The sequence below is a fragment of the Scatophagus argus genome, chromosome 8 (genome assembly GCF_020382885.2).
Source record: "Scatophagus argus isolate fScaArg1 chromosome 8, fScaArg1.pri, whole genome shotgun sequence".
Lineage (NCBI taxonomy): Eukaryota > Metazoa > Chordata > Actinopteri > Scatophagidae > Scatophagus > Scatophagus argus.
The window spans coordinates 11,930,623-11,949,532 of NC_058500.1; the positions used below are offsets into that span (position 1 = coordinate 11,930,623).

The 18,910-nt window shown below is 41.4% G+C and overlaps 2 protein-coding genes across 7 annotated transcripts; one reads left to right on the forward strand and one right to left on the reverse strand.

Moving 5' to 3' along the window:
• The first annotated feature begins 974 nt into the window (after positions 1-974).
• LOC124062947 (titin) lies at positions 975-10,321 on the forward strand. 2 transcript variants are annotated; one of them, XM_046396079.1, is made up of 20 exons: positions 975-1,178; positions 1,252-1,332; positions 1,444-1,482; positions 2,283-2,330; positions 3,045-3,338; positions 3,452-3,724; positions 3,971-4,270; positions 4,999-5,262; positions 6,116-6,406; positions 6,650-6,919; positions 7,054-7,323; positions 7,485-7,775; positions 8,016-8,288; positions 8,369-8,483; positions 8,587-8,744; positions 8,836-8,937; positions 9,172-9,240; positions 9,442-9,501; positions 9,599-9,667; positions 9,776-10,321. In XM_046396079.1, the coding sequence occupies exons 2-20, from the start codon at positions 1,302-1,304 to the stop codon at positions 9,838-9,840; spliced, it is 3,282 nt and encodes a 1,093-aa protein (XP_046252035.1). In that variant the 5' UTR covers positions 975-1,178; positions 1,252-1,301; the 3' UTR covers positions 9,841-10,321. The 2 variants fall into 2 exon arrangements, with proteins under 2 accessions (XP_046252035.1, XP_046252037.1); XM_046396081.1 differs by lacking the exon at positions 975-1,178 and having other exon boundaries at positions 1,185-1,332; positions 9,779-10,321.
• LOC124062954 (C->U-editing enzyme APOBEC-2-like) lies at positions 9,134-18,854 on the reverse strand. 5 transcript variants are annotated; one of them, XM_046396092.1, is made up of 8 exons: positions 17,983-18,854; positions 17,483-17,719; positions 17,076-17,335; positions 16,342-16,939; positions 12,085-12,362; positions 11,083-11,263; positions 10,566-10,909; positions 9,134-10,459 (listed from the first exon to the last, which is right to left on the reverse strand). In XM_046396092.1, exons 1-7 carry the CDS (start codon positions 18,130-18,132, stop codon positions 10,568-10,570), a joined length of 2,046 nt encoding a protein of 681 aa, XP_046252048.1. In that variant the 5' UTR covers positions 18,133-18,854; the 3' UTR covers positions 9,134-10,459; positions 10,566-10,567. The 5 variants fall into 5 exon arrangements, with proteins under 5 accessions (XP_046252048.1, XP_046252052.1, XP_046252051.1 ...); XM_046396096.1 differs by lacking the exons at positions 16,342-16,939; positions 17,483-17,719; positions 17,983-18,854 and having other exon boundaries at positions 17,076-17,194; XM_046396095.1 differs by lacking the exons at positions 16,342-16,939; positions 17,076-17,335; positions 17,483-17,719; positions 17,983-18,854 and adding an exon at positions 13,356-15,062.
• Positions 18,855-18,910: the final 56 nt, after the last annotated feature.

Consider the following 18,910-nt stretch of genomic DNA (forward strand, 5'->3'; position numbering starts at 1 on the left):
CACACTAGACATCAACACTGACGCCTTACAAGAGGCACGGTATCTAAAATCACACACTAGGGCAGCATTATGCAGCTGTTGTTTGGTTGAGCGGAGGCGGTGTAAAGGCAGGTCTTCATTACAGCAGTATTGTGATAGCGCATTGCAATGTAGAGTAGACAGTTAACCTAATTGAAGGGGGGGGGGGGGGGGACTCAGGAGTGTTTGCATGAGATTAACAAATATCTGTTTTGGAGAAAAATATATATATAAATCCAAGTAATACATTCTCAACATGGTCAAACATATTGAAAAGCAAGACAGACATAAGACAAAGCCAAAATTAATTGACATGAAACAAGTTAAAACAACCTAATATGACGAAATGCATTTAACTTCCACAAAAGTGATGTGGTTTGTCAGAGTAGGCAGGGCAGCCCAGCATCAGAGGCGTGATGGGAGACAAAACGACATCTGTGTTATACTGACATCTTATGGTGAAACAAAACCAATGACAGCAGAACAGAAACATTGCATCCGGGCACCACGTCTGAGCCATACAGGAAGTTATACTTTACCGCAAACTTCTGCAAACAAAAAGACATCATTTGACCAGTTAACATTATGTATAAATATTTAGATTATTTCAAAATGTCTATATGTGTGTCTGGACTGCAGTGGGAATTAAATTTTATTGAATGAGCATGTTTAGGGAATGCCTTTCAGCTGAAAGAATATGATGTTTGTAGTTAATGGACCTGTTTTGACAGTAGTGTAAAAAAAACTTCCGCATGTCCTCAAAATTACATCACGCCCACAGTTTTATGATTATGTGAAATTGCACCAAGAGAAACAAGTGAATGAAAATAGGTGACTTCCTAGAATATAGTATAAGAGGTATTGGAGTCTTGATAAACTTTTAATTGTTCAAGCTGGAACTGAAATCATGCTGTCAAACATACCCGACCTATTTTTCCTATACACACGGTACACAACAGACGTAATATTTGTTTGGTATTGTCAACGTAATCAAATTTTTGCATGCTGTTTCAATTCTTTAAGTCCTTTTCAGTACAAATCAGCAGCTGAGGTTCGTGCTTAGAGCACAAACATCTGAGTGTGGTTGACCAACATGTTTCCTGTTGCTCTAGCAAAAAAAAGCAGATGTCACACAGCTAACAGGAAAGTTCGCGCCTGAGGTGAGTTTAGAAATGAGCATGACACACGCCCTTGATTTTGTAGTCAGTTTCCTTTACTGAAGCAACTTCACAGCAGATGCACGAGTCTCATCAACGCATCCTGTACATGTGCAACTTAATGCAATGTGGGTTCTCAGGGTCTTCAGCGCCGTTTGTAAGTTTTTCTGCAATTTTATTACATTTCTGTGGTCTGTCTAATTGTGCTAAGAATACTTTTACAACATTCAAATGTGAATCCCACTAAACATTCGTCTTAATTTGACAGACCTCACTGCTGTTTGTTGGGCTCCAGATCCACAAAATGGTAAGAAACATGTTTTGCTGACTTCGCTGACAAATAACAAGTTTGATATTTTTAAGCAATTACGTATTTATCTTCAAAGTAGCTGGACAAAACTTCTATCACATTTCACAAGACGTAATTTAAAACTCAGTGTCCAGTGAATTCCTGCGATTAATTAAATGTCTTTGTATTGCTGGTACCGAGTAAGAAGCAGAACTAGACAACATTTAGGAAGTAGAGCATGAAGAAAGTTAACGTGAGGAACATAACGTACTTTGTTGTCATGAGTCTGGCAGTTCCTGCGATTACATGCCTACAAGTGCAAGTTCATATATTACTGATCTGCAGTTTCAACTTCCATATTTTTACGTGGTTAGCTTTTGTAAACTGTAATGCCCCTGTTTTTGTGTCATCCAATTGTACTAGTGGTGGATTAAATAACCCCTGATAAGAATCTTGGAATATATATGGTGCTCAGACGTGTGACTTTTGTAAATGTCTGAGACAGCAGTTTATGTGGGAGTTCCTGTTATTTTTTCCATTTCTTCCACCGCTTGTGTCACTCTGTTATGTAGTCTACCAACGACTATCACAATAGTTCGTGTGTTTGATTTTAACTGCGATTCAGTTCACCTTTCTGATGGCTTCAGTCGGGATTGAAAGTAACAATAATTTGACTAATTGACAGATTTTTTCCCTGAATCGTAAGATAATAAGAAAAAAAAAGATATTCAGTTGGTTGTTAGTGCTGCTGATGTAGAGCAGGAATGTTGACTGTTCTGATCTGAATTCTGTTCTCCACCCTTCTCCTCTCATCCCAGATAATACTTCAGCTAGTCCTCTGCTAACAGTGAGACCAACTGTCTATGGTGAGATTTTAACCTCAGTTGTGCCACAAAAACTTAGATTGAAAAGATTAAACAACTTCTGATCATGCATCATTAAATTTGTATCAGGTTTAAATTTTTGATTCCTGGAGACTTAACGTTGGGAGACGTCAGTGTTTCAAAAAGCGTATTTGATAGACCACATTTGTAAGGCTTATTGAGATAATTCAGCTATAATAAGTATGCACTTTTGCATTTATTTTTATTACACATACACAGTAAAATCTACACAGATGCATGAGCTAAACAAAAACGACAGAAAGATGTTTAACTGTTCTATTAAGGCTGATTTTTACTATCTGGTATGCTTTATATAGATAGATATGATCAGCACAATTTGTCTCTCCACCTTTTGTTTTATAGAAAAGCCTGTTAAAATCTGGTGAACTGTTGTGGAAATAATGTGTTATTGAAGTACTGATTCTATTTGGACTCTTTGTAAGCACGTGCTCTGAAATCATTTTAATTGTAATTTTATAAAATTTTAAATTGATGGTACCAATTGTATTGCAATCTTCATGTGATTCGCATTTAACTGTACTGAAGACCAAAAACCAAGACAAGAAGACTTTAAAAAAAAACTTTCACAGTGAGGCTTCTAATGCCAATGAAACTAAATATGCATGGATTTTTCAGCATAGTATTTTTTTTTTAATTGAAGCCTCTAATCAATGATATTTTGGAATAAACTTCCAGAGCCTCCCATACCATCTCTGCAGCAGCAGCAGCCGACCTGGTTGGATGTGTTCCCCTCTGAGAAAGTGGTTTTCATTTGCAACATCACTGGCAGTTCTGACTGGACCTTCACTTGGTCCAGGGATAACAAGCAAATACAAAGTTCGGACCCCAATGTGCTTACGTCTGCAGGTGGATCAGTGCTCACAATTACTGCAGCACAAATACATTCTGGAAGTTATACGTGTAAAGGTCTTCACACCACAAAGGGCGTTGCCACTGCAGATAGTAACCCTCTCACACTCAAAGTTTCTGGTAAGTTTTGCTATTTTTCATCACCTGTATTTTAACTTTAAGACAGTGTAGTCTATGCAGCATATGAAGCTATTTAGATTAATTGTACCTTTTGATTTCTTCCTCCTGATTAGCAAACAAACCCAAGCCCACTCTGAGCCGAAGTTCAAATTTTGACAAGATGTTCCCTGGAGAGTCTATCACCTTCACATGCAAGGTTGAGGAGTCATCCGGATGGGAATATTTGTGGTACCACAATGACACTGAAATTAAAGCATCTTTACTAAGTACTTATAAGATAGTATCTATCGATAAAACTAACAGTGGATACTATTACTGCAAAGCCAAGAGAGGCCAAGCCCCGTTCTACACAGACAAGAGTGAAACAACAATTCTGCAGGTCTCTGGTAAGCTTAATGAAGTTTGGCATAATCACTTACAGTATGACCACTTCATTTGGATTTACATGCTGTGTATGAGTGTTTATGCACAAAAGATAATACTGTGAAACTGCCAGTTTGGATGACGCACTCAACATTTGTGTTCCTTTCTCCTGGTGTTTTCTGATCCTTGTAGTCATTTTAATTGGGTCTTACCTTAAATTTCTTTCAAGATTTTTTTATTTAAGCCTTTTTGGCATTGCTTCTATTCAGACCCACCTAAACCAGACTTGAAGCTGGACACTCAGTGGATGGATGTGTTTGATAATGAGACGGTGGAGTTGATGTGCGAAATACCAGATCCATTCATCAACTCTGACTGGGAAATCACCTGGTACAAAGATCACCAGAAGATTGAAACGGACAACGATCTGGACGTAGATCCAGAGGAACAATTGCTCAACATCACCTCGGTCAGTCAAGCTTATCAGGGAGGCTATACCTGCGAATTTCGTGAACAATCCAGGGGATTCAACTCTGGAGTCAGCAACACAGTCAATATCACAGTTTATGGTGAGTGTCTCCGTGTAGTATAACATAGATATGCTTTATTGATCCCAGGCTGGGAAATCACAGTGCAGCAGCAGCGTTACACACAGTGACGATACCATGAAAGAAAAAGAATAACCTGTACTGTAAAAATAGCACATATAAAACGCAATATAAAAGCGTATATACAGCAAATAAGCTGTCTTGAATGTTGTGCAGAATAAAATAAATACCTTAAAGAAATAGCTTCACATTTTGTGAAAATAAAATATGTCACTTATTGCCAAGAGTTGGATGGGACAATTGTACGCTGAATACAAAAATGCTGCCAACAGCTGATTAGTTTAGCTTAGCACAAAAACTGGAGACACATGGCTACAGCTAGCCTTGCTCTGCCACAAAGGTAGCTAAACCGTGCTAAAGCTCACAAGTTTACACATTTTATGTGGTCTGTCTATATTTATGCTTTTACATCCCAGACATGACTGACTTGAGCAATAATTTCTTTTTCTGTGAGGTCGTCAATGAATTGTGTTACTTCTGGACAGAGTCAAGCTAGCTGTTCCCCTTAACGAGTCATGATAATGCATCTTTGTGCTAAGCTAAGCTAACAAACGTCTTTTACTTCTTAACGTTATTTAACTTCATGAATGTTTGGATGGTCAAATTGTTGATATACAGTATATGACTGCTTATAATGTTTTGGGGTTTGGTGCAGCAGTAATATGGTTTGAACTTCCTTTCTGTTTTAGATGGCATACCCAAACCAAAACTAAGAAAGGATCCTGATTCTGACCCGATGTATTTTGGAGAAACAGTTAACTTTACTTGCAGTGTTGATGTGTCCTCGGGCTGGGAATATAAGTGGTACAAAGATGGAAATGATCTCTCTGAAACCAGCCAAATCATCAGCATCCAAGTTGGGAGTCTAACTACTGGGAACTATATGTGTGCAGCCTCCAGAGGTGACACAACATCCACAGACAACAGTGAGGTAATACGACAAGATGCTCTTGGTAAGTAAAAACGGAAATGTAACTTTATCTAAGCACTGCGTCTACAGTAAGAAAATGTACAATATTTTGTTATAAATATCTAAAAGGCTAATTATGTACTATGTTAATTATAGGTTGTAATTTTGTAATTTTATCTTCAGTAACCTACAGGTTACTCCTGAATTCATGGGTGGCAACATTTCACGTCCGTTTTTTAAGCATTTTCTATTGAAGCAGGATGTTGAGGTGTAACATAAAGTAGGGATGACTCAGAACTGTGTTATACATGGAGGTGGCGTATCGCTTTGAGCAGAAAGAGAGAGGAGATGCTTTGACGGGAAGTGTAAAATTACTCACTTTAAACTTGCTGCCAAAAACCTGTTCTGGTTTATGACTAGAAGTCCACAGTTTGATGCTTTTAGGCATTTTGTTTGGTTGTTTTCACAAATTATAGACTTATTAATCTGTACTTTGATTTTTTTTTAATCTTCAAGTCCATTGTCGGTCTGCTTCTGTTTGTGCTCTTATATCTCTAGATGAAAGTAATGGTATTTAATTGTTGTGGTCATTAAAGGTTAGAAATTAGTTAGGCAAGACAAATTCCTGTATTATGTTGTTCATGAGACAAGTAGTGAAGATCTATTTTTATTTATTCGGTATTTAAGTACCGTAGATCTCCAAAAGCTTCGCAGCCAAGATATTACTTTGTTCTTTTTTTTATCTAAGATTTATTGTGTTTGTGTCAGTTTTGTTATGTATGACATAAGCAGATGCAAAACATGTGATTATGTTTGTACATATAGTGTGCTGTTATTAGTCAGGGTATGGACAGAAGTTGATATCTTTCTCTTTCTCTCTGTCTCCCTCTTTATAGAAATCCCTGTTCCATCTCTGAAGCTAATAACATCGTGGTCGGATGTTTTTCCTGATGAGAGCGTGAAGCTGAGCTGTGGGTTGAACCGCAGCTCTGAATGGACTTATACGTGGTACAAAGATGGACAGCAGGTCCAGGCTGATAATGTTGTGTCTTTTGAATCGAGAGGAGCTACTCTTTCTATCCAGTCTGCTTCAGCTGCGCATGCCGGACAATATAAATGCATGGGAAACTTGAAGCACAGGTCTGTCAGCAGCAGATTTAGTTCTGGACTCAATCTCTCAGTATATGGTGAGCTTTCTTTTTTAAATGGACATAAAAATACTCTATCTTAGTCTACTGAATAAATAATGAGAATTGATTTAATTTTACGGACAATTAAATGTTTTGGGGGATTAGAGCAAGAGGGGTGGTTGAGATAAATGTCTGTTTAAAGCACATCTCTGTAAATTGTTAGTAGTTGTTTTTTTTCTCACTGGATCCATTGTAATTACATAACACATTGATGACAATGGAATGTTTACTTACCCTCAGATAAGAAACCCACAGTCACACTGATGCAGGACCCAGACTATGATTTGATGTTCCCTGGGGAGTCAGTCTCATTTCGTTGTCACATTAATATCTCCTCTGGATGGGAGTACCTTTGGTACCAAGGCAGCAACCCACTTGGTATATCTGGAAACACGTATAAAATCAACACTACTAAAACAGATCAGGGATTGTACAAGTGCCAAGCAAAGAGAGGCACAGATCGAGTCTTTATCACTGATTTCAGCAAGTCCATACACCTTAAAGTTGAAGGTAAGTTTCTGTCAACTTCCTCTAAACAATCATTTGTTTGTATTTGATGATTGTTGATGATTTCTGCAGTGCAGCTGTGGTTGCTTAGTGAACCTTGAAATACTCACAGATGCATTTCTTCTTTGTGTATGTAGCTAACAAGCCCAAGCCCTCGATGACTCGACGGCCAGATGTTGACAAGCTGTACACTGGGGAGTCAGTGTCCTTTGAATGTAAAGTGGCACATTCATCAGGTTGGGAGTATTTCTGGTACAAAAATGGAACACAACTCCCTATCAACAGCAACATTTTTAACATAAGTAATACCGCATTATTGAGCACTGGCGTTTACAGCTGCATGGCCACAAGAAACAAAACAATGTACAAAACAGAGCACAGCAATGGAGGGATTATACACATATATGGTGAGTCAAAGAAAGTTACTTTTTGTTGACTTGTGATGCGTATTGCTTAGAGGAATAGTGCGGCCTTCATCTGTGATTATGGTTCAAATGTTATAAAAAGAGGAGAGATCTCTAAGGAAATCAGACTAATGTGTGGGACTAATGTTTTTGTTTCTCTTTAGAAATTCCTAAACCATCTGTGAAGCTTCAGACACAGTGGTTGGATGTGTTCCCCACGGAGAGTGTGAAGTTGAGTTGTGGGATGGATGGCAGTTTTGATTGGACGTATACGTGGTACAAACATGGAGAGAAGGTTCTGACTGATAATAATTTGTCTTTTGACTCGGATGCAACTACTCTTTCAATTAGTTCTGCTTCAGCCTTTCACAGTGGACAGTATACCTGCTTAGGAAAACTGAAGAGCAGGTCTGTCCAAAGCCACTTAAGTTCGGGATTAACACTCCGTGTTTATGGTGAGATACTTTTTCTTCTTTATTGACACAGAGGAATAGTTTTTAATATTTATTTTGACTGTTCACATCGTACTAGGCGGTATGTGTGATTTTTAAAGTTGGAAAAGAAGTAGACATTCAGCATATAAAAATAGCCATTGCATGCAGCTAATTTGAAAGCAGCTTCTTCTTTCTCTGGGCTGTGCGGTATGATGTGTGTTAAAATGCTGTCTTACTAATAGTAATGGTATCACCCCTCAGGTACAAAACCCAGACTCATTCTGACGCAGGATCCCAGTCACAGTGTGATGCACACCAGCGATTCAGTTTCGTTTAGCTGTCACGTTAATGTTTCTACTGGATGGGAGTACCTGTGGTACAAAGATGCCAGTCTACTCGCAGAATCTGGAAAGAATTACACCATCGCTTCCGTTTTAACAAAAAATACTGGATCCTATAAATGCCAAACTAAAAGAGGAAGTAATACTGTGTTCCTCTCGGACGAAAGTCAGACTGTAAAGCTTGACATTAAAGGTAAGTTTTTGTTCTCTTCTTTCCAAAATTTTTCTGTATGTGCATGTGTCCTCATCACAGTTTTGACTGTGTGTCTGCAGAGCGTCCTAAGGCTGAAATAGTCCTGTTAACTGGCTGGTCAGAGGTCTTCTCCACTGACAGCTTAGTGCTCAAATGTGGAGTGGAAGAAAGCCAGGACACATGGAACTACACATGGTAATGAAACGAGTCAATACTATAGAATACAGTTTTGTAAATGCATTCATTGTGTGTGCTGTGGGGACCTATCCGAAAATTTAAACATGGTAAAACTGAACAGGTTTAAGGAGGACCAACCAATTGATCTTGTGACCTCCGAGAGACATATAGTGACACCCCAGAATGACCCTGAGCAGAGCCTGTACACCTGCCAAGGCATTCGCTCTGGGAGACCATCTTACTCAGTAATCAGTGCTCATTTCAAGACCAAGAATCTCCGTGAGTATAACTCAGGTCTCAAAGTTTTTTACCCATATTGTTTCATTTCTTATGCTATATTTTTTGTTTGTTTTTTACTTTTAATCTGCAGTTTTGAAGAGGAGAGTGCTTCTTTCGATCTCTGGCTGTATCGTCTTTGGCATCGTTGCTGTCTTCTTTGGATGCATTTTCCTCAAAGTCTTCCGCAAACCAGGTTTTTATTTATTTATTTCTTTCTTTGTTTTGTTTTGTTTTGTTCTGACTTTTTGAGTATGTGGGTTCCAAAAGTCTGCATTATACAGTAGCTACAACCAATATTATTATGGTAACAGACAGCAGCTCGAAAAGTGATGACATGTCAATGTTTCCACTGTCCCAAGAATGTATTTCATCTCAAATTAAACAATAACCACAGTGACGTTGCATTTTATTTCTTCTCATCACATAGCCAAAGATGAATATAAACCAGAAGAAGCAGACCTGTTTCTCACCATGGACCAGCTAAAAAATCGTGATGGTATGTTGACACCACCCTTATACTGTGGTTTTGGTTGCCATTTCCTCATATGCTGCAGATACAGCCCCAGATTCATTTCTGAGCTATTTTTGAAATTACCATTTGTGAAACTATGTACGAGCACAACGGTTTGGGCCTGACTTTCATAGTTTGCTTTTGACCTTGATGGTCGTGTTAAGAGTTCCTTCCTCCCTTCTGTAGATGCACCCTGCCCACTGGTTCAGTACATCACCAATGAGGAACTGAGTGCTTCACCTAACGGTAAAGAACAAAGAAAGAAGACAATACAAAAATTGTACTACTATGCAAGTGTGTCTTAATAATATTTTCATGGTTGCTCTAACTATCTAACCTGCAGAAGGGGAGGAGAATGGCACACTGTGCAGTGAAACAACACCATTACCAATAACCCCGCAGGAGGACCAAGGTAATAAATTTATATTACAAGTGCACTTTTCCAATTAAACATTTTCTAGTCACTGTGCCAATTTAATCTAATGCATGTTTCCATATCTCATCTCTCATGTCTTTCCAGCAGTGACGGCTGAAAATCAGGAGGCAACAGCAAGCAACGGTGGGCTTGTTTCCTTTAAACAATGACTCACTGAGGGTGCCTCAGCGTAGATCTGGTCCAAAAAAATTGTATAAAGAATGTCCTAAGAGTGGCTTCAGGGGAAAGGCCAGGCTGTGTACAGTGGAGCCATCATAAGCTCCACTTGGTCAGACTCTCAGCCTTACCTGTGCTTTGACCTGAACGTACTACCAGGCATTGTTATATAAATGTGTACAGATTTGTTCTGCATTGCATGGTGCTGTTTTTGTAAAATTGTACATAATTTAACACATGCAAGTGCCATACATTTAAGATAATCTGTGGAAAATATTCAATTCCTAAAACAAACACCAGATGCCAGCAGATAAACCAAAGCCTATTTAATGTGTTACAGTAGCTCAGAAATTAATGTAATAGGCAACCAGTTGGCTATTGTATGATATATTTATCTAAACTGAGTTATGCTACTGAAAAGCCATTAATGCATTTTGTGTTGTGAAATTGTCAAAATAAAAAATACAAAATGTTGCCACGAGTGTTCATTCAAACTAATAGTGATCTGCACCATCAGATGTGGGCAAGAAACACACGCTCAACCAGTAGGAAATCACAAGTAGGCTGATTTGTGGTTGAGTCAGAGGGGAGATCTTCACTTTCATGTGCACCCTGTAAGAAGAGAAGAAATGAGATAGTCAGTTATCCTTATTAACCTTCAAATAAAAAAGTTTTTTTTTATTAACTCCAGCAAAACACACAGTATTTACTGACTCACATCTACTTGAGGATATCAGTCAGTCTCTCCATGTAGTAGTCATAGTTTTCCTGACAATCCTCCCAGGGTGTAAAGGTCTGGCCCTCCTTGTCCACATACGTTTCCCAAACGAGCAGGAAGTCACACGGCTTCATCATCCGCAGTTTACAGCCAGCTCTCACCAGAGTCCGGAGCCCTTCTACAATCTCCGGCTCTTCCCACTCAAAGAGACGGGAGCAGAATATGCACAGACGGACCTTTTTGCGCTGCTGGAGGATGTTGGCCAACTTGTTCGCACAAGACACGCAGGGACTGGATGATACGTACCATGTGATTTCATACTCTTGGGAAGTATTAGGGAGCACCTGGAGAGAAAAGGGGGATGGGGGGTTATGCAGGTGTAAAGGAGAAAAAAGCTGTTATATTACATGTAATATCATCACAAGACAAAATGCTTGCAAACCAATGGAAATCATACCACAGGGTTCACATATGTGAAACATGATACATCAGTGCAAAAAGAGTTAGTGTTTATCACCTGTTGAAAAAAGGCCTCTTCAGCATGTGCTGTGGTATGTTCATCCTCCATATAACCTTTTAGAGGCTCTGTGGTGCCCCCTGGTGTATCCACTCTGTAGCACAGCAGGGTCTTGTTCCTCCCTGATGAGTACTCCACATTCCTGAACTGAAATTTGAAATAGAACGGGCTCATCTGTTCCCTGGTGTAGATTGAAAGTGAGAGTTTCAGTAAATCTGATTGCAAGTGGTATGTTTTGGTTTTCAAAGTGAGATTTAGTTTGGAACTTTTTTAGTGGCTGAATGTCAGATTACTAAGAAAGAGCGATTAAACAATCAGCACGATTTATCTATCTAACGGTGCTTTCAAAGTAATCTGTCACCTTTAAATGGTGGTGGATGTCGGTACAACTGGAAATGCCAATTCAGGTGACACCAACGATAGGTATGAGTCATTCTTTTTTGTTGAATTTGTCGACCATCCAGAACACTTTAAGGGTATTGCTAGTGAGTCTTCTATATAGGCTATGGTGACACAGTGAATAGAATATTAATGAGGCTACCACTGAGTAAACTGATGTTTCAGTAAATATTTTTGGCTTTCATCATCTCGTGATCTGTGGATGTGCCAGATCCTTCACTGTTCAGCCACTCTATACATATAACCCTTCTGTCGTGGTGTATCAATCCATTGTTAGATTGCACATGAAAAGCCAGATGGATTGAACAATAGCTCTCGTAGAGCTTTGATATTAAACAGATTATACTCAGACGACAGAGACTGGGGAGCAGATGCTAGGCTGAGTGATATAGCAGAGGCCGGCATCTGTGACTCATCTCTATTCTTACTGCTGGGTTAGCAAGACGTTAGTATCCTGCCTACAACAACAGAACATGCACTGAGTACAAAGTAATTCAAAGAAAGTCACGAAAAACTACTTCTACTTCAATATAATCAAAAAGAGGATGTGTTTAAGGGCAAAACAGGTGTCTGACTCTTGTGTATGTAGTAAATCTTACCCACCCTGTGACAATCTCAAATGGTGGCAGCTCTATGGGCTGGAAGTCTCCATTTTCTTCGCCGTTATTCGCCTCCACTCCTGTTGCCCCTCCACTTGCCCCATTCCTCTTCTCTTCACCTGTCTTGGGCTGCTCAGGGGCCTTCTCTGGCTTTTTCGCAAGTTTCTCAGGCTTTTTCGAAATGTTCTCCTTTTCTTGGTCCTTCTCATCATTTGTTTTATTTTCCGCCTTCTTCTCTTTCTTCTTGACACTGAACCGGCTGCTTCGGTCGGCCATGATTTTCTGTAAGTGGGTGACAGTGTCAGAAAAAAACAGAGGGGGGGAGGGAAGGAGGGAGGGAGAGAGAGAGAGCCCCGTGTAAGTGGAGTGATAACCCTAGTGCATTTACAGAAATAGATCCTATTGTGTGCTATAGTTGGAGTCACAACATGAGCATGTCTGGCCTGAGCAGGGTTAGGTGGCTTACTTAACTCACCCCCTTCCTCCAATTTCCATGCCCTGGCTGTTAAAGGCCAAAGGCACACATGAGTAACTGCCCATCTGCTACAAGAAGAAGTTAGCACAAGACTACTCTTAAATCTCTTACACACTTTAGACAGTCACCAAATTAAGAGAGCAAACCAGCATAAACTGTATATAAACGTACAACCTCATCTAGAGGTAGAGGCTCTTTAATCCACAAGGCTTCAGCTGTCAACAAGCCAGCAACAGGCGGGTTATTAATAACGATACTTGGCTGTGTGTGTGTGTCTGTGTATACAGGGTAACCAGGGCTCTCTTGATACTAAACACCATTTTCGTTTGTGCCAGCTCCCATGTGTTGCAGCCCATTAGGCCTCAGGAATACACCAAGGCCAGCTAAAGGGCAGCCCAAATAGGGGAAGCCTGGGAGCAGTACAGTTCAAACAAATACATGTACATAACACAGCGTGTTAAGAGAGTATTTTTCTCAGTGCAATGAGTGAGAGTCCAGGATTGAAGTGTGAACCAGTGAGCATGTGCCTGTGAACAATCAATCTATGAAATCACCCTGCATCAATATGGCCCTCCGCTGAGGCCATTGCATGGGGGAGGGGCAAAATTGGTTTTGTAAGAGTGTGTGTACTTTCCTGTGTATGCGTGTCTATGTGAGGACGGAAAATGACTTTCTGCACTGCAGATGTAATAACTTGAGGCATAAGGGAGAGGGTGGGAGGGAGGGGGCAGTTCAATTACAATTTCCTACCCTCCCTCAGTCTCACTCTCTGCCAAGTAATTCATTTCAGAGGCAATTACCAATAGGACCGCAGCCCAACCAGCTCGTCTAACTCGTATGGATGAGCTGTCACAGCCGACGGGTGGGGTGGGATGGGAGGGGGCTTCAAGCTGCTCCATATACACTCACAAACAACAACACACCCCATGGGGATGAGCAAAAGAACAAACCTTTCAAAAACTGACATGCTGACACAAATCATGATATCCAGCAATGCATCTAAATCTACAGAGACATCCCGAGGTGATAATCATTAAGATCACAGCAATCTTTGATAATGATGATCTATGAGAGAAATCTCATTGTATCGCACACAGATTAACACACTTCCTCTGAAGTGGTTTTCAAGAACAACAAAAACAGTAACGCTGGGGTGAGGCTGTTTGCAGCTGGTGAAAAATAGATGTAATCCTTGCGACAGTCTTTATAATCAGATCTTTTGTAATTCCTTCACAGCCAGTCATCTTCGAATTGATTGATGCTGGTGTCTTACTGTTCCATATTAATCACAAAACATTTATCTAAGCATTGAAGCAGTTTGTGCCTCCTGTTGTAGCATTACAGAACAAGAATACAGTAGCTGCATACAGTATTGTTTCCTGCCATTTATTTCTAGGTACTTTAAGGTCTCGTGAGCCTGGCTGGCTTTGAGGAAAGGAAACACGTAGGATGCGGCTGCTGACTCAAATCTAACTGTAATGGAATTACATGAAATTACCATGCCTCCCCAATGGCCCAGCCTCATCCCTGAGCAAAGACAAACACACACTGCAACATTCACAATTTCTCTTTCAAAGTGAAGCCTTAAAAAGTCTTCAGTAAGGTCAGACAAAGCAAAACTCTCTGTTGTGCCATGTGCACATCCATTTTCTGGGGCAGAAGCAGGGTCAAACCCATTTCAATTCCTGAAAGTTCAGAAGTAGAATTGGACATGAAATTGAAAAAGAAAAAAAGCGCTGATAAAGAAAATGAAATGAAATTGACCTCCAGAAAGAGCAGACACGGAGTTATAAAGGACCAGCAGAGGAAAATATAAATGAATTGAGGTCACAAAATGAGATATATGAAGCAGATTTCGGCGTTTTTCCATTGGCGAAAATAATGGTGTGCAATGTGCACACACGCATGAGTGCACTCACATCTGCAAACTGCACACACCTCTGTGTTTGGAAGTGAAACTCATTTATTATGATGTCCCAGTGATGAGGCATACATACAGAGAGAGGAAAAAAAGGTGGTTGATGGACTGCCATATTGTTTAGCAGCTGACGCCTTCCTTCAAAAACAACATCAAATGAATCAGTCACAAAACCTCTAGGGTTGTTGTATATTAGTGAAAATAAATTATATGCTACAGTTGACCATTTGATCATTGTTGGTATGTCAGTGTTGACTGGCAGCAGCACAGACTGTCTTTGGGGGTTGGAAATAAATGCCAAAGTAAATGCTTTAGTATTGATCTGCTTCTAGTCCCCTCGGTCAACAGCACGTGGGATGATAGTCCATATGCAGGCTACATGGTAAACATACAGCAATCCACACCTACTGCAGTCTGGAAAAAAGTTCTTAGTCTAGAGTAGTGACTGAGCCTCAGCTCTGAAATACTGTGTAATTAGTTCCATCGCATGTCCGTAAGAGGACTGTGTTATGTTGCTAGTCCAGTTCACAGAGACTGGTATCCAGTGAGTAGCCTTTCTGCAGGTATAAAGCCTTCAGTTACTATTCATGTAAAAGAAATGCTTGACTCTTAGCTTTAAGTCCATAATAATCGGTAGTTGGCTTTGAGGTAGATGAGCGTCTCCAAGTTCTTTGGTAGGACGCGGCCTCTATCTGGCCGCAGACAGCGCCCAGCAGTAGTGAAAATGCTCTCAACCACAGTGCCACAAGCAGGTATGGTAAACGCTCTCTTGGCCACCTGGGCGAGCAGAGGGAAGTCAATTGCTTTACGTCGCCAGTAATGCAAAGCCTCCTCGTCTGTGGGTTCTTCTCGTAGGTACACAGCCAGCTCCTGCTCTAAGCTCTTGGCTTGTGTTGTGGGTCTCTGCTTAATGAAAGAGAAAAGCTTACAGGGCCGAGAAAGCGAGGAGACCGGCGAAGGAGCTGGAGCAGGAGGGGTCTGGGGTTGAGGATGTAGGTCTGTGTTGGATTCTATGAGACTGGAGGCTGTGGAATGTTTGGATAATTCCTCTATGAGAACTTGCCTGTGCCAGTCAGGATTGCTGCTCCAAGTGAGCTTGAATTGGGGATCCAGAGTGGTGGCAGTGATGTACAGGGGGTCCTCCAAGATAGGAGCCAGCCGACTCTCTAAAGCTTGGCTGAGGGCCACCAGCAGAGAGGGGCAGTGGGTTGTCGATGTCTCAGAGAGATGCTTACGAAGGCCCAGTACACATGGCAGAGCAAGGCTGATGGACACATGTCTGTCTGTATGTATGTCTGCTTGTCTGTCCCCATGCACCATGTCCCAGGCCTCAGTGAAGGGCTCCAAGGTGTCAGCGAGTTCCCTCAGCAGGGCTCTCTCTGATGCACCCAGTACCAGCTCCCCCGGACCACTCATCTCCTCCAGGAACTCTACTGAGTCCAGCAGTCGCCGAAGCACCTGCACCAAAAAAATTGAACAAAAAAAAAAGGCAACCCTTTTGAAAACTACAGACGTTTGATTTTCATGTTTGATTTTGTCCTTGCAGAAAAGCTCAACTTTGTGTGTCTCGTAATACAGCTACATAACAACTATGAAATTAATGTCACTATGGACACATACTGCATACTGCTAACGCTTTATTTTAACCCCCATATTTCGCATTTATAAGCAGTATATAGCCAACTAATAAATGCCTTATAAAACATTACAATGCAGTTTGGAGCAGACAGTTTCAAGTGTTATATTTGTATGTCAATATATTTCTCACTTTAACTCTTCTGGTGCAACCGGCTATTGACAGTATAATACAGTATATAAATTATGACTTCAGAACACATCCATTAATAAACGCTTAAAAATATCTATACCTTAAGCTGAGAAGCCCAGTCTCTTGCTGCAGGAGAGGTATTTCCTGGTCCCCCCATGATCAACCCAGGACTATCGAACACCTGATTAAGTTTCTCGGGTGGGACAGCAGAGGTAATGTAGTTGTAGAAACAGGCAGCCTTGGCCAGCGTGGAGGAGAGCTGTGGACATGAGCGTAACCCCTCACTGACACACTGTTCAAGCGAGCGAGAGAAACAGTCCACCCGACAAACACTCAGACCCTGCTCCCAGGAGTCACCCCATTCTCCTTCCTCTCCACCATCACCGTGGCCATTCTTGATCCCTTCCTCCACACTGTTATTACTGTCCACCACGTCTTCATCCTCATCTTCATTTTGCCCACTAGGGGACGAAACCAGGAAACCAGGAAGACAACACAGCTTTGCTGTTGCAGTTGCCAGGAAAGGGTCCGCAACAACACGAAATGCTCTCCCCGACACGCCATGAGAGTGACATACTTCTTCAAAATCGGAAAGCACACGATTCATAGAGCTGCCCCGTGTCAGAGGCAGACACGCCAAGAGAGCTGAACGCATCTGCCAATCAGATGTAAGAAAATGGCAGGTGACACCGAGGTAGCTATAGAGAGAAAGAAAGAGAAAGAGATAGAGAGAAAGAGAGGGGGAGAGAGAGAGAGAGAGGTGGACTCGCTCATCAGTGAGGAAATCAAACCAAGTCAGAATCAGGTTATTTTTACTTAATTTTACCTCCTTACCCTGAAGTGGCTCCAGTTATGCCCCTCCAGAGATCCAGGCTGAGGCTGAGGGCGTGCGTAGAGGCCAAGGCCTGACGGGTGGCTAGCTGGGCCTGGTAGGCGTAGGCCGGGAGAAGCTGGCTCTGGATGTAATGCTGCCGCTCAGGAGTGTAACGTGGCTCCAGGAGCTGAAGCAACTCTCTGAAACCTTGATTTTCCACTATGGACACTGGCTGCAGATCACGCACAATCATCTTGGCTATAGCCTCAGAGATCAGGACCTATGGTGACAAAAAAACAATATGAGATATATGACTTATTACAGCTTCACTGCAACACCACATTAATAACATAACACTTGTAGGATTTCAGAAACAGTAGCTTGGCTGTTTACATCAAAACTGATGATGGGGGTAGAATATACACACCTGACGTGGGTCATGTCTGTCAAACTTGGTCACCCCTCCTCCTACTCCTCCTTCGAGTGTTCCCATTCCTCCAACACCACCTCCTCCTCCTCCTCCTCCCACTCCAGTACTGATGGGCAGAGTGTAACGGGTATTCCCTCCATTGGTGGTGAAACTATGCAGGGAACCAGAGGAGTAACCCTCTCTCTTCATATCCTTCCTTTTCACAAAGTCATCATACATAGCCTGGTGTTTCCGCTGAATGGGAGAGAGACAACTATGTTATAAACTGACGGGCGGAATAGTTACTTCACAGTTTGGGTGTATACACCATAAAAATATCGCGAAGAGAAGCAACAGTCAGGTTTACGTAGCCTAGCTGACACTGTGCATAAAAAAAGATGCAGTTGGACCAGCTGTTTGAACTGACGCTGACACAAATACGAGACTGAGAATAAGCGTAGATGAGATGCCCCTGCATGTTAACAAAGGCGCACAACATTTTATTTTGAAATCATTACCTTGAGGTGCGTTACGAAGTTGGACGTGACACTCCGCTTCGCCTGGATTCTGGTGCCACAAGCCTTGCAGTTGGACTCGATTTTGCCATTTTCACCTTCAAACACAATATTAAAGTAATCCAGAATAGATACCTTCGATACTGACGCCATTGAAGCCCACAGTCCCTCCGCTCCGAAGTGAAATCAACTTGAGATCAAGGACAATCTGAGTCTGAGGTATCAATATCACCCCGCCTCTAATCATGAGCGCAGGCCGGCGTGTTTACTTCCCAATCCCTGATCACACATCGGTAATTGTTGTTGCCAGCGGCGCATACAAAAGGAAATTTAATTGCGAGCAGGAGTTGCGTCGCTCGCACGTCCGAAATCGGCCACAATCGGGCTGCACTGGCTGCTGCGGATGTCTGGAAACATCAATAATATGAAAGAGAGGCTACATCCGTTGTTTCTGCGCTCCCACCCGTCGTTCGGACGCAAGTGAAGGGGAGGCAGAGCGGAGCGCCACACGGGGGGGGAATAGACAGTATCGTAATTGGAGCAGGAAGTACACACAATAAACGGGAGTTTCGTTTCCCGTTTCGACTGTTCCCGGTAATATTCGGCTGTGCCCAGTCGAGATGCTTGGATGTGATGGCGCTCGGTCAGATGTTTTCAATTATAATCTGCTCGTGTCGTTATAAGAAGATGAAGCCATTTTTCTCCGATTTAATATCTGCCGTTAAGCGTGGAATAAAGACTGGATTTCTTTAATAGAAAACAGATTTGAAACTACAGTTTGAGAAGCAACATTAAGTCCATTTATGTATATATATATACATCATCATTAAAATATAAAATAATTTATACGCTAAACAAAATATTATTTCTAAAAAACAAAGGGTCTGCAGAGGACCCGGACCCACACCATGATTTATCATTTATATAAAGG

What these genes read in the sequence shown, in the direction of transcription:
- LOC124062954 (XM_046396091.1), bottom strand. Translation starts at nt 18,132, where the DNA reads ATGGCGTCAGTATCGAAGGTATCTATTCTGGATTACTTTAATATTGTG. An exon ending in ACTTCGTAACGCACCTCAAG is followed by an intron (nt 17,720 to 17,982) that starts GTAATGATTTCA and finishes TCTCCCATTCAG; the next exon opens with CGGAAACACCAGGCTATGTA. An exon ending in ACTGGGCTTCTCAGCTTAAG is followed by an intron (nt 15,932 to 16,341) that starts GTATAGATATTT and finishes TTTTTGGTGCAG; the next exon opens with GTGCTTCGGCGACTGCTGGA.
- LOC124062947 (XM_046396079.1), top strand. Translation starts at nt 1,302, where the DNA reads ATGTGGGTTCTCAGGGTCTTCAGCGCCGTTT. An exon ending in GACACATGGAACTACACATG is followed by an intron (nt 8,484 to 8,586) that starts GTAATGAAACGA and finishes AAAACTGAACAG; the next exon opens with GTTTAAGGAGGACCAACCAA. An exon ending in ACTGAGTGCTTCACCTAACG is followed by an intron (nt 9,502 to 9,598) that starts GTAAAGAACAAA and finishes TCTAACCTGCAG; the next exon opens with AAGGGGAGGAGAATGGCACA.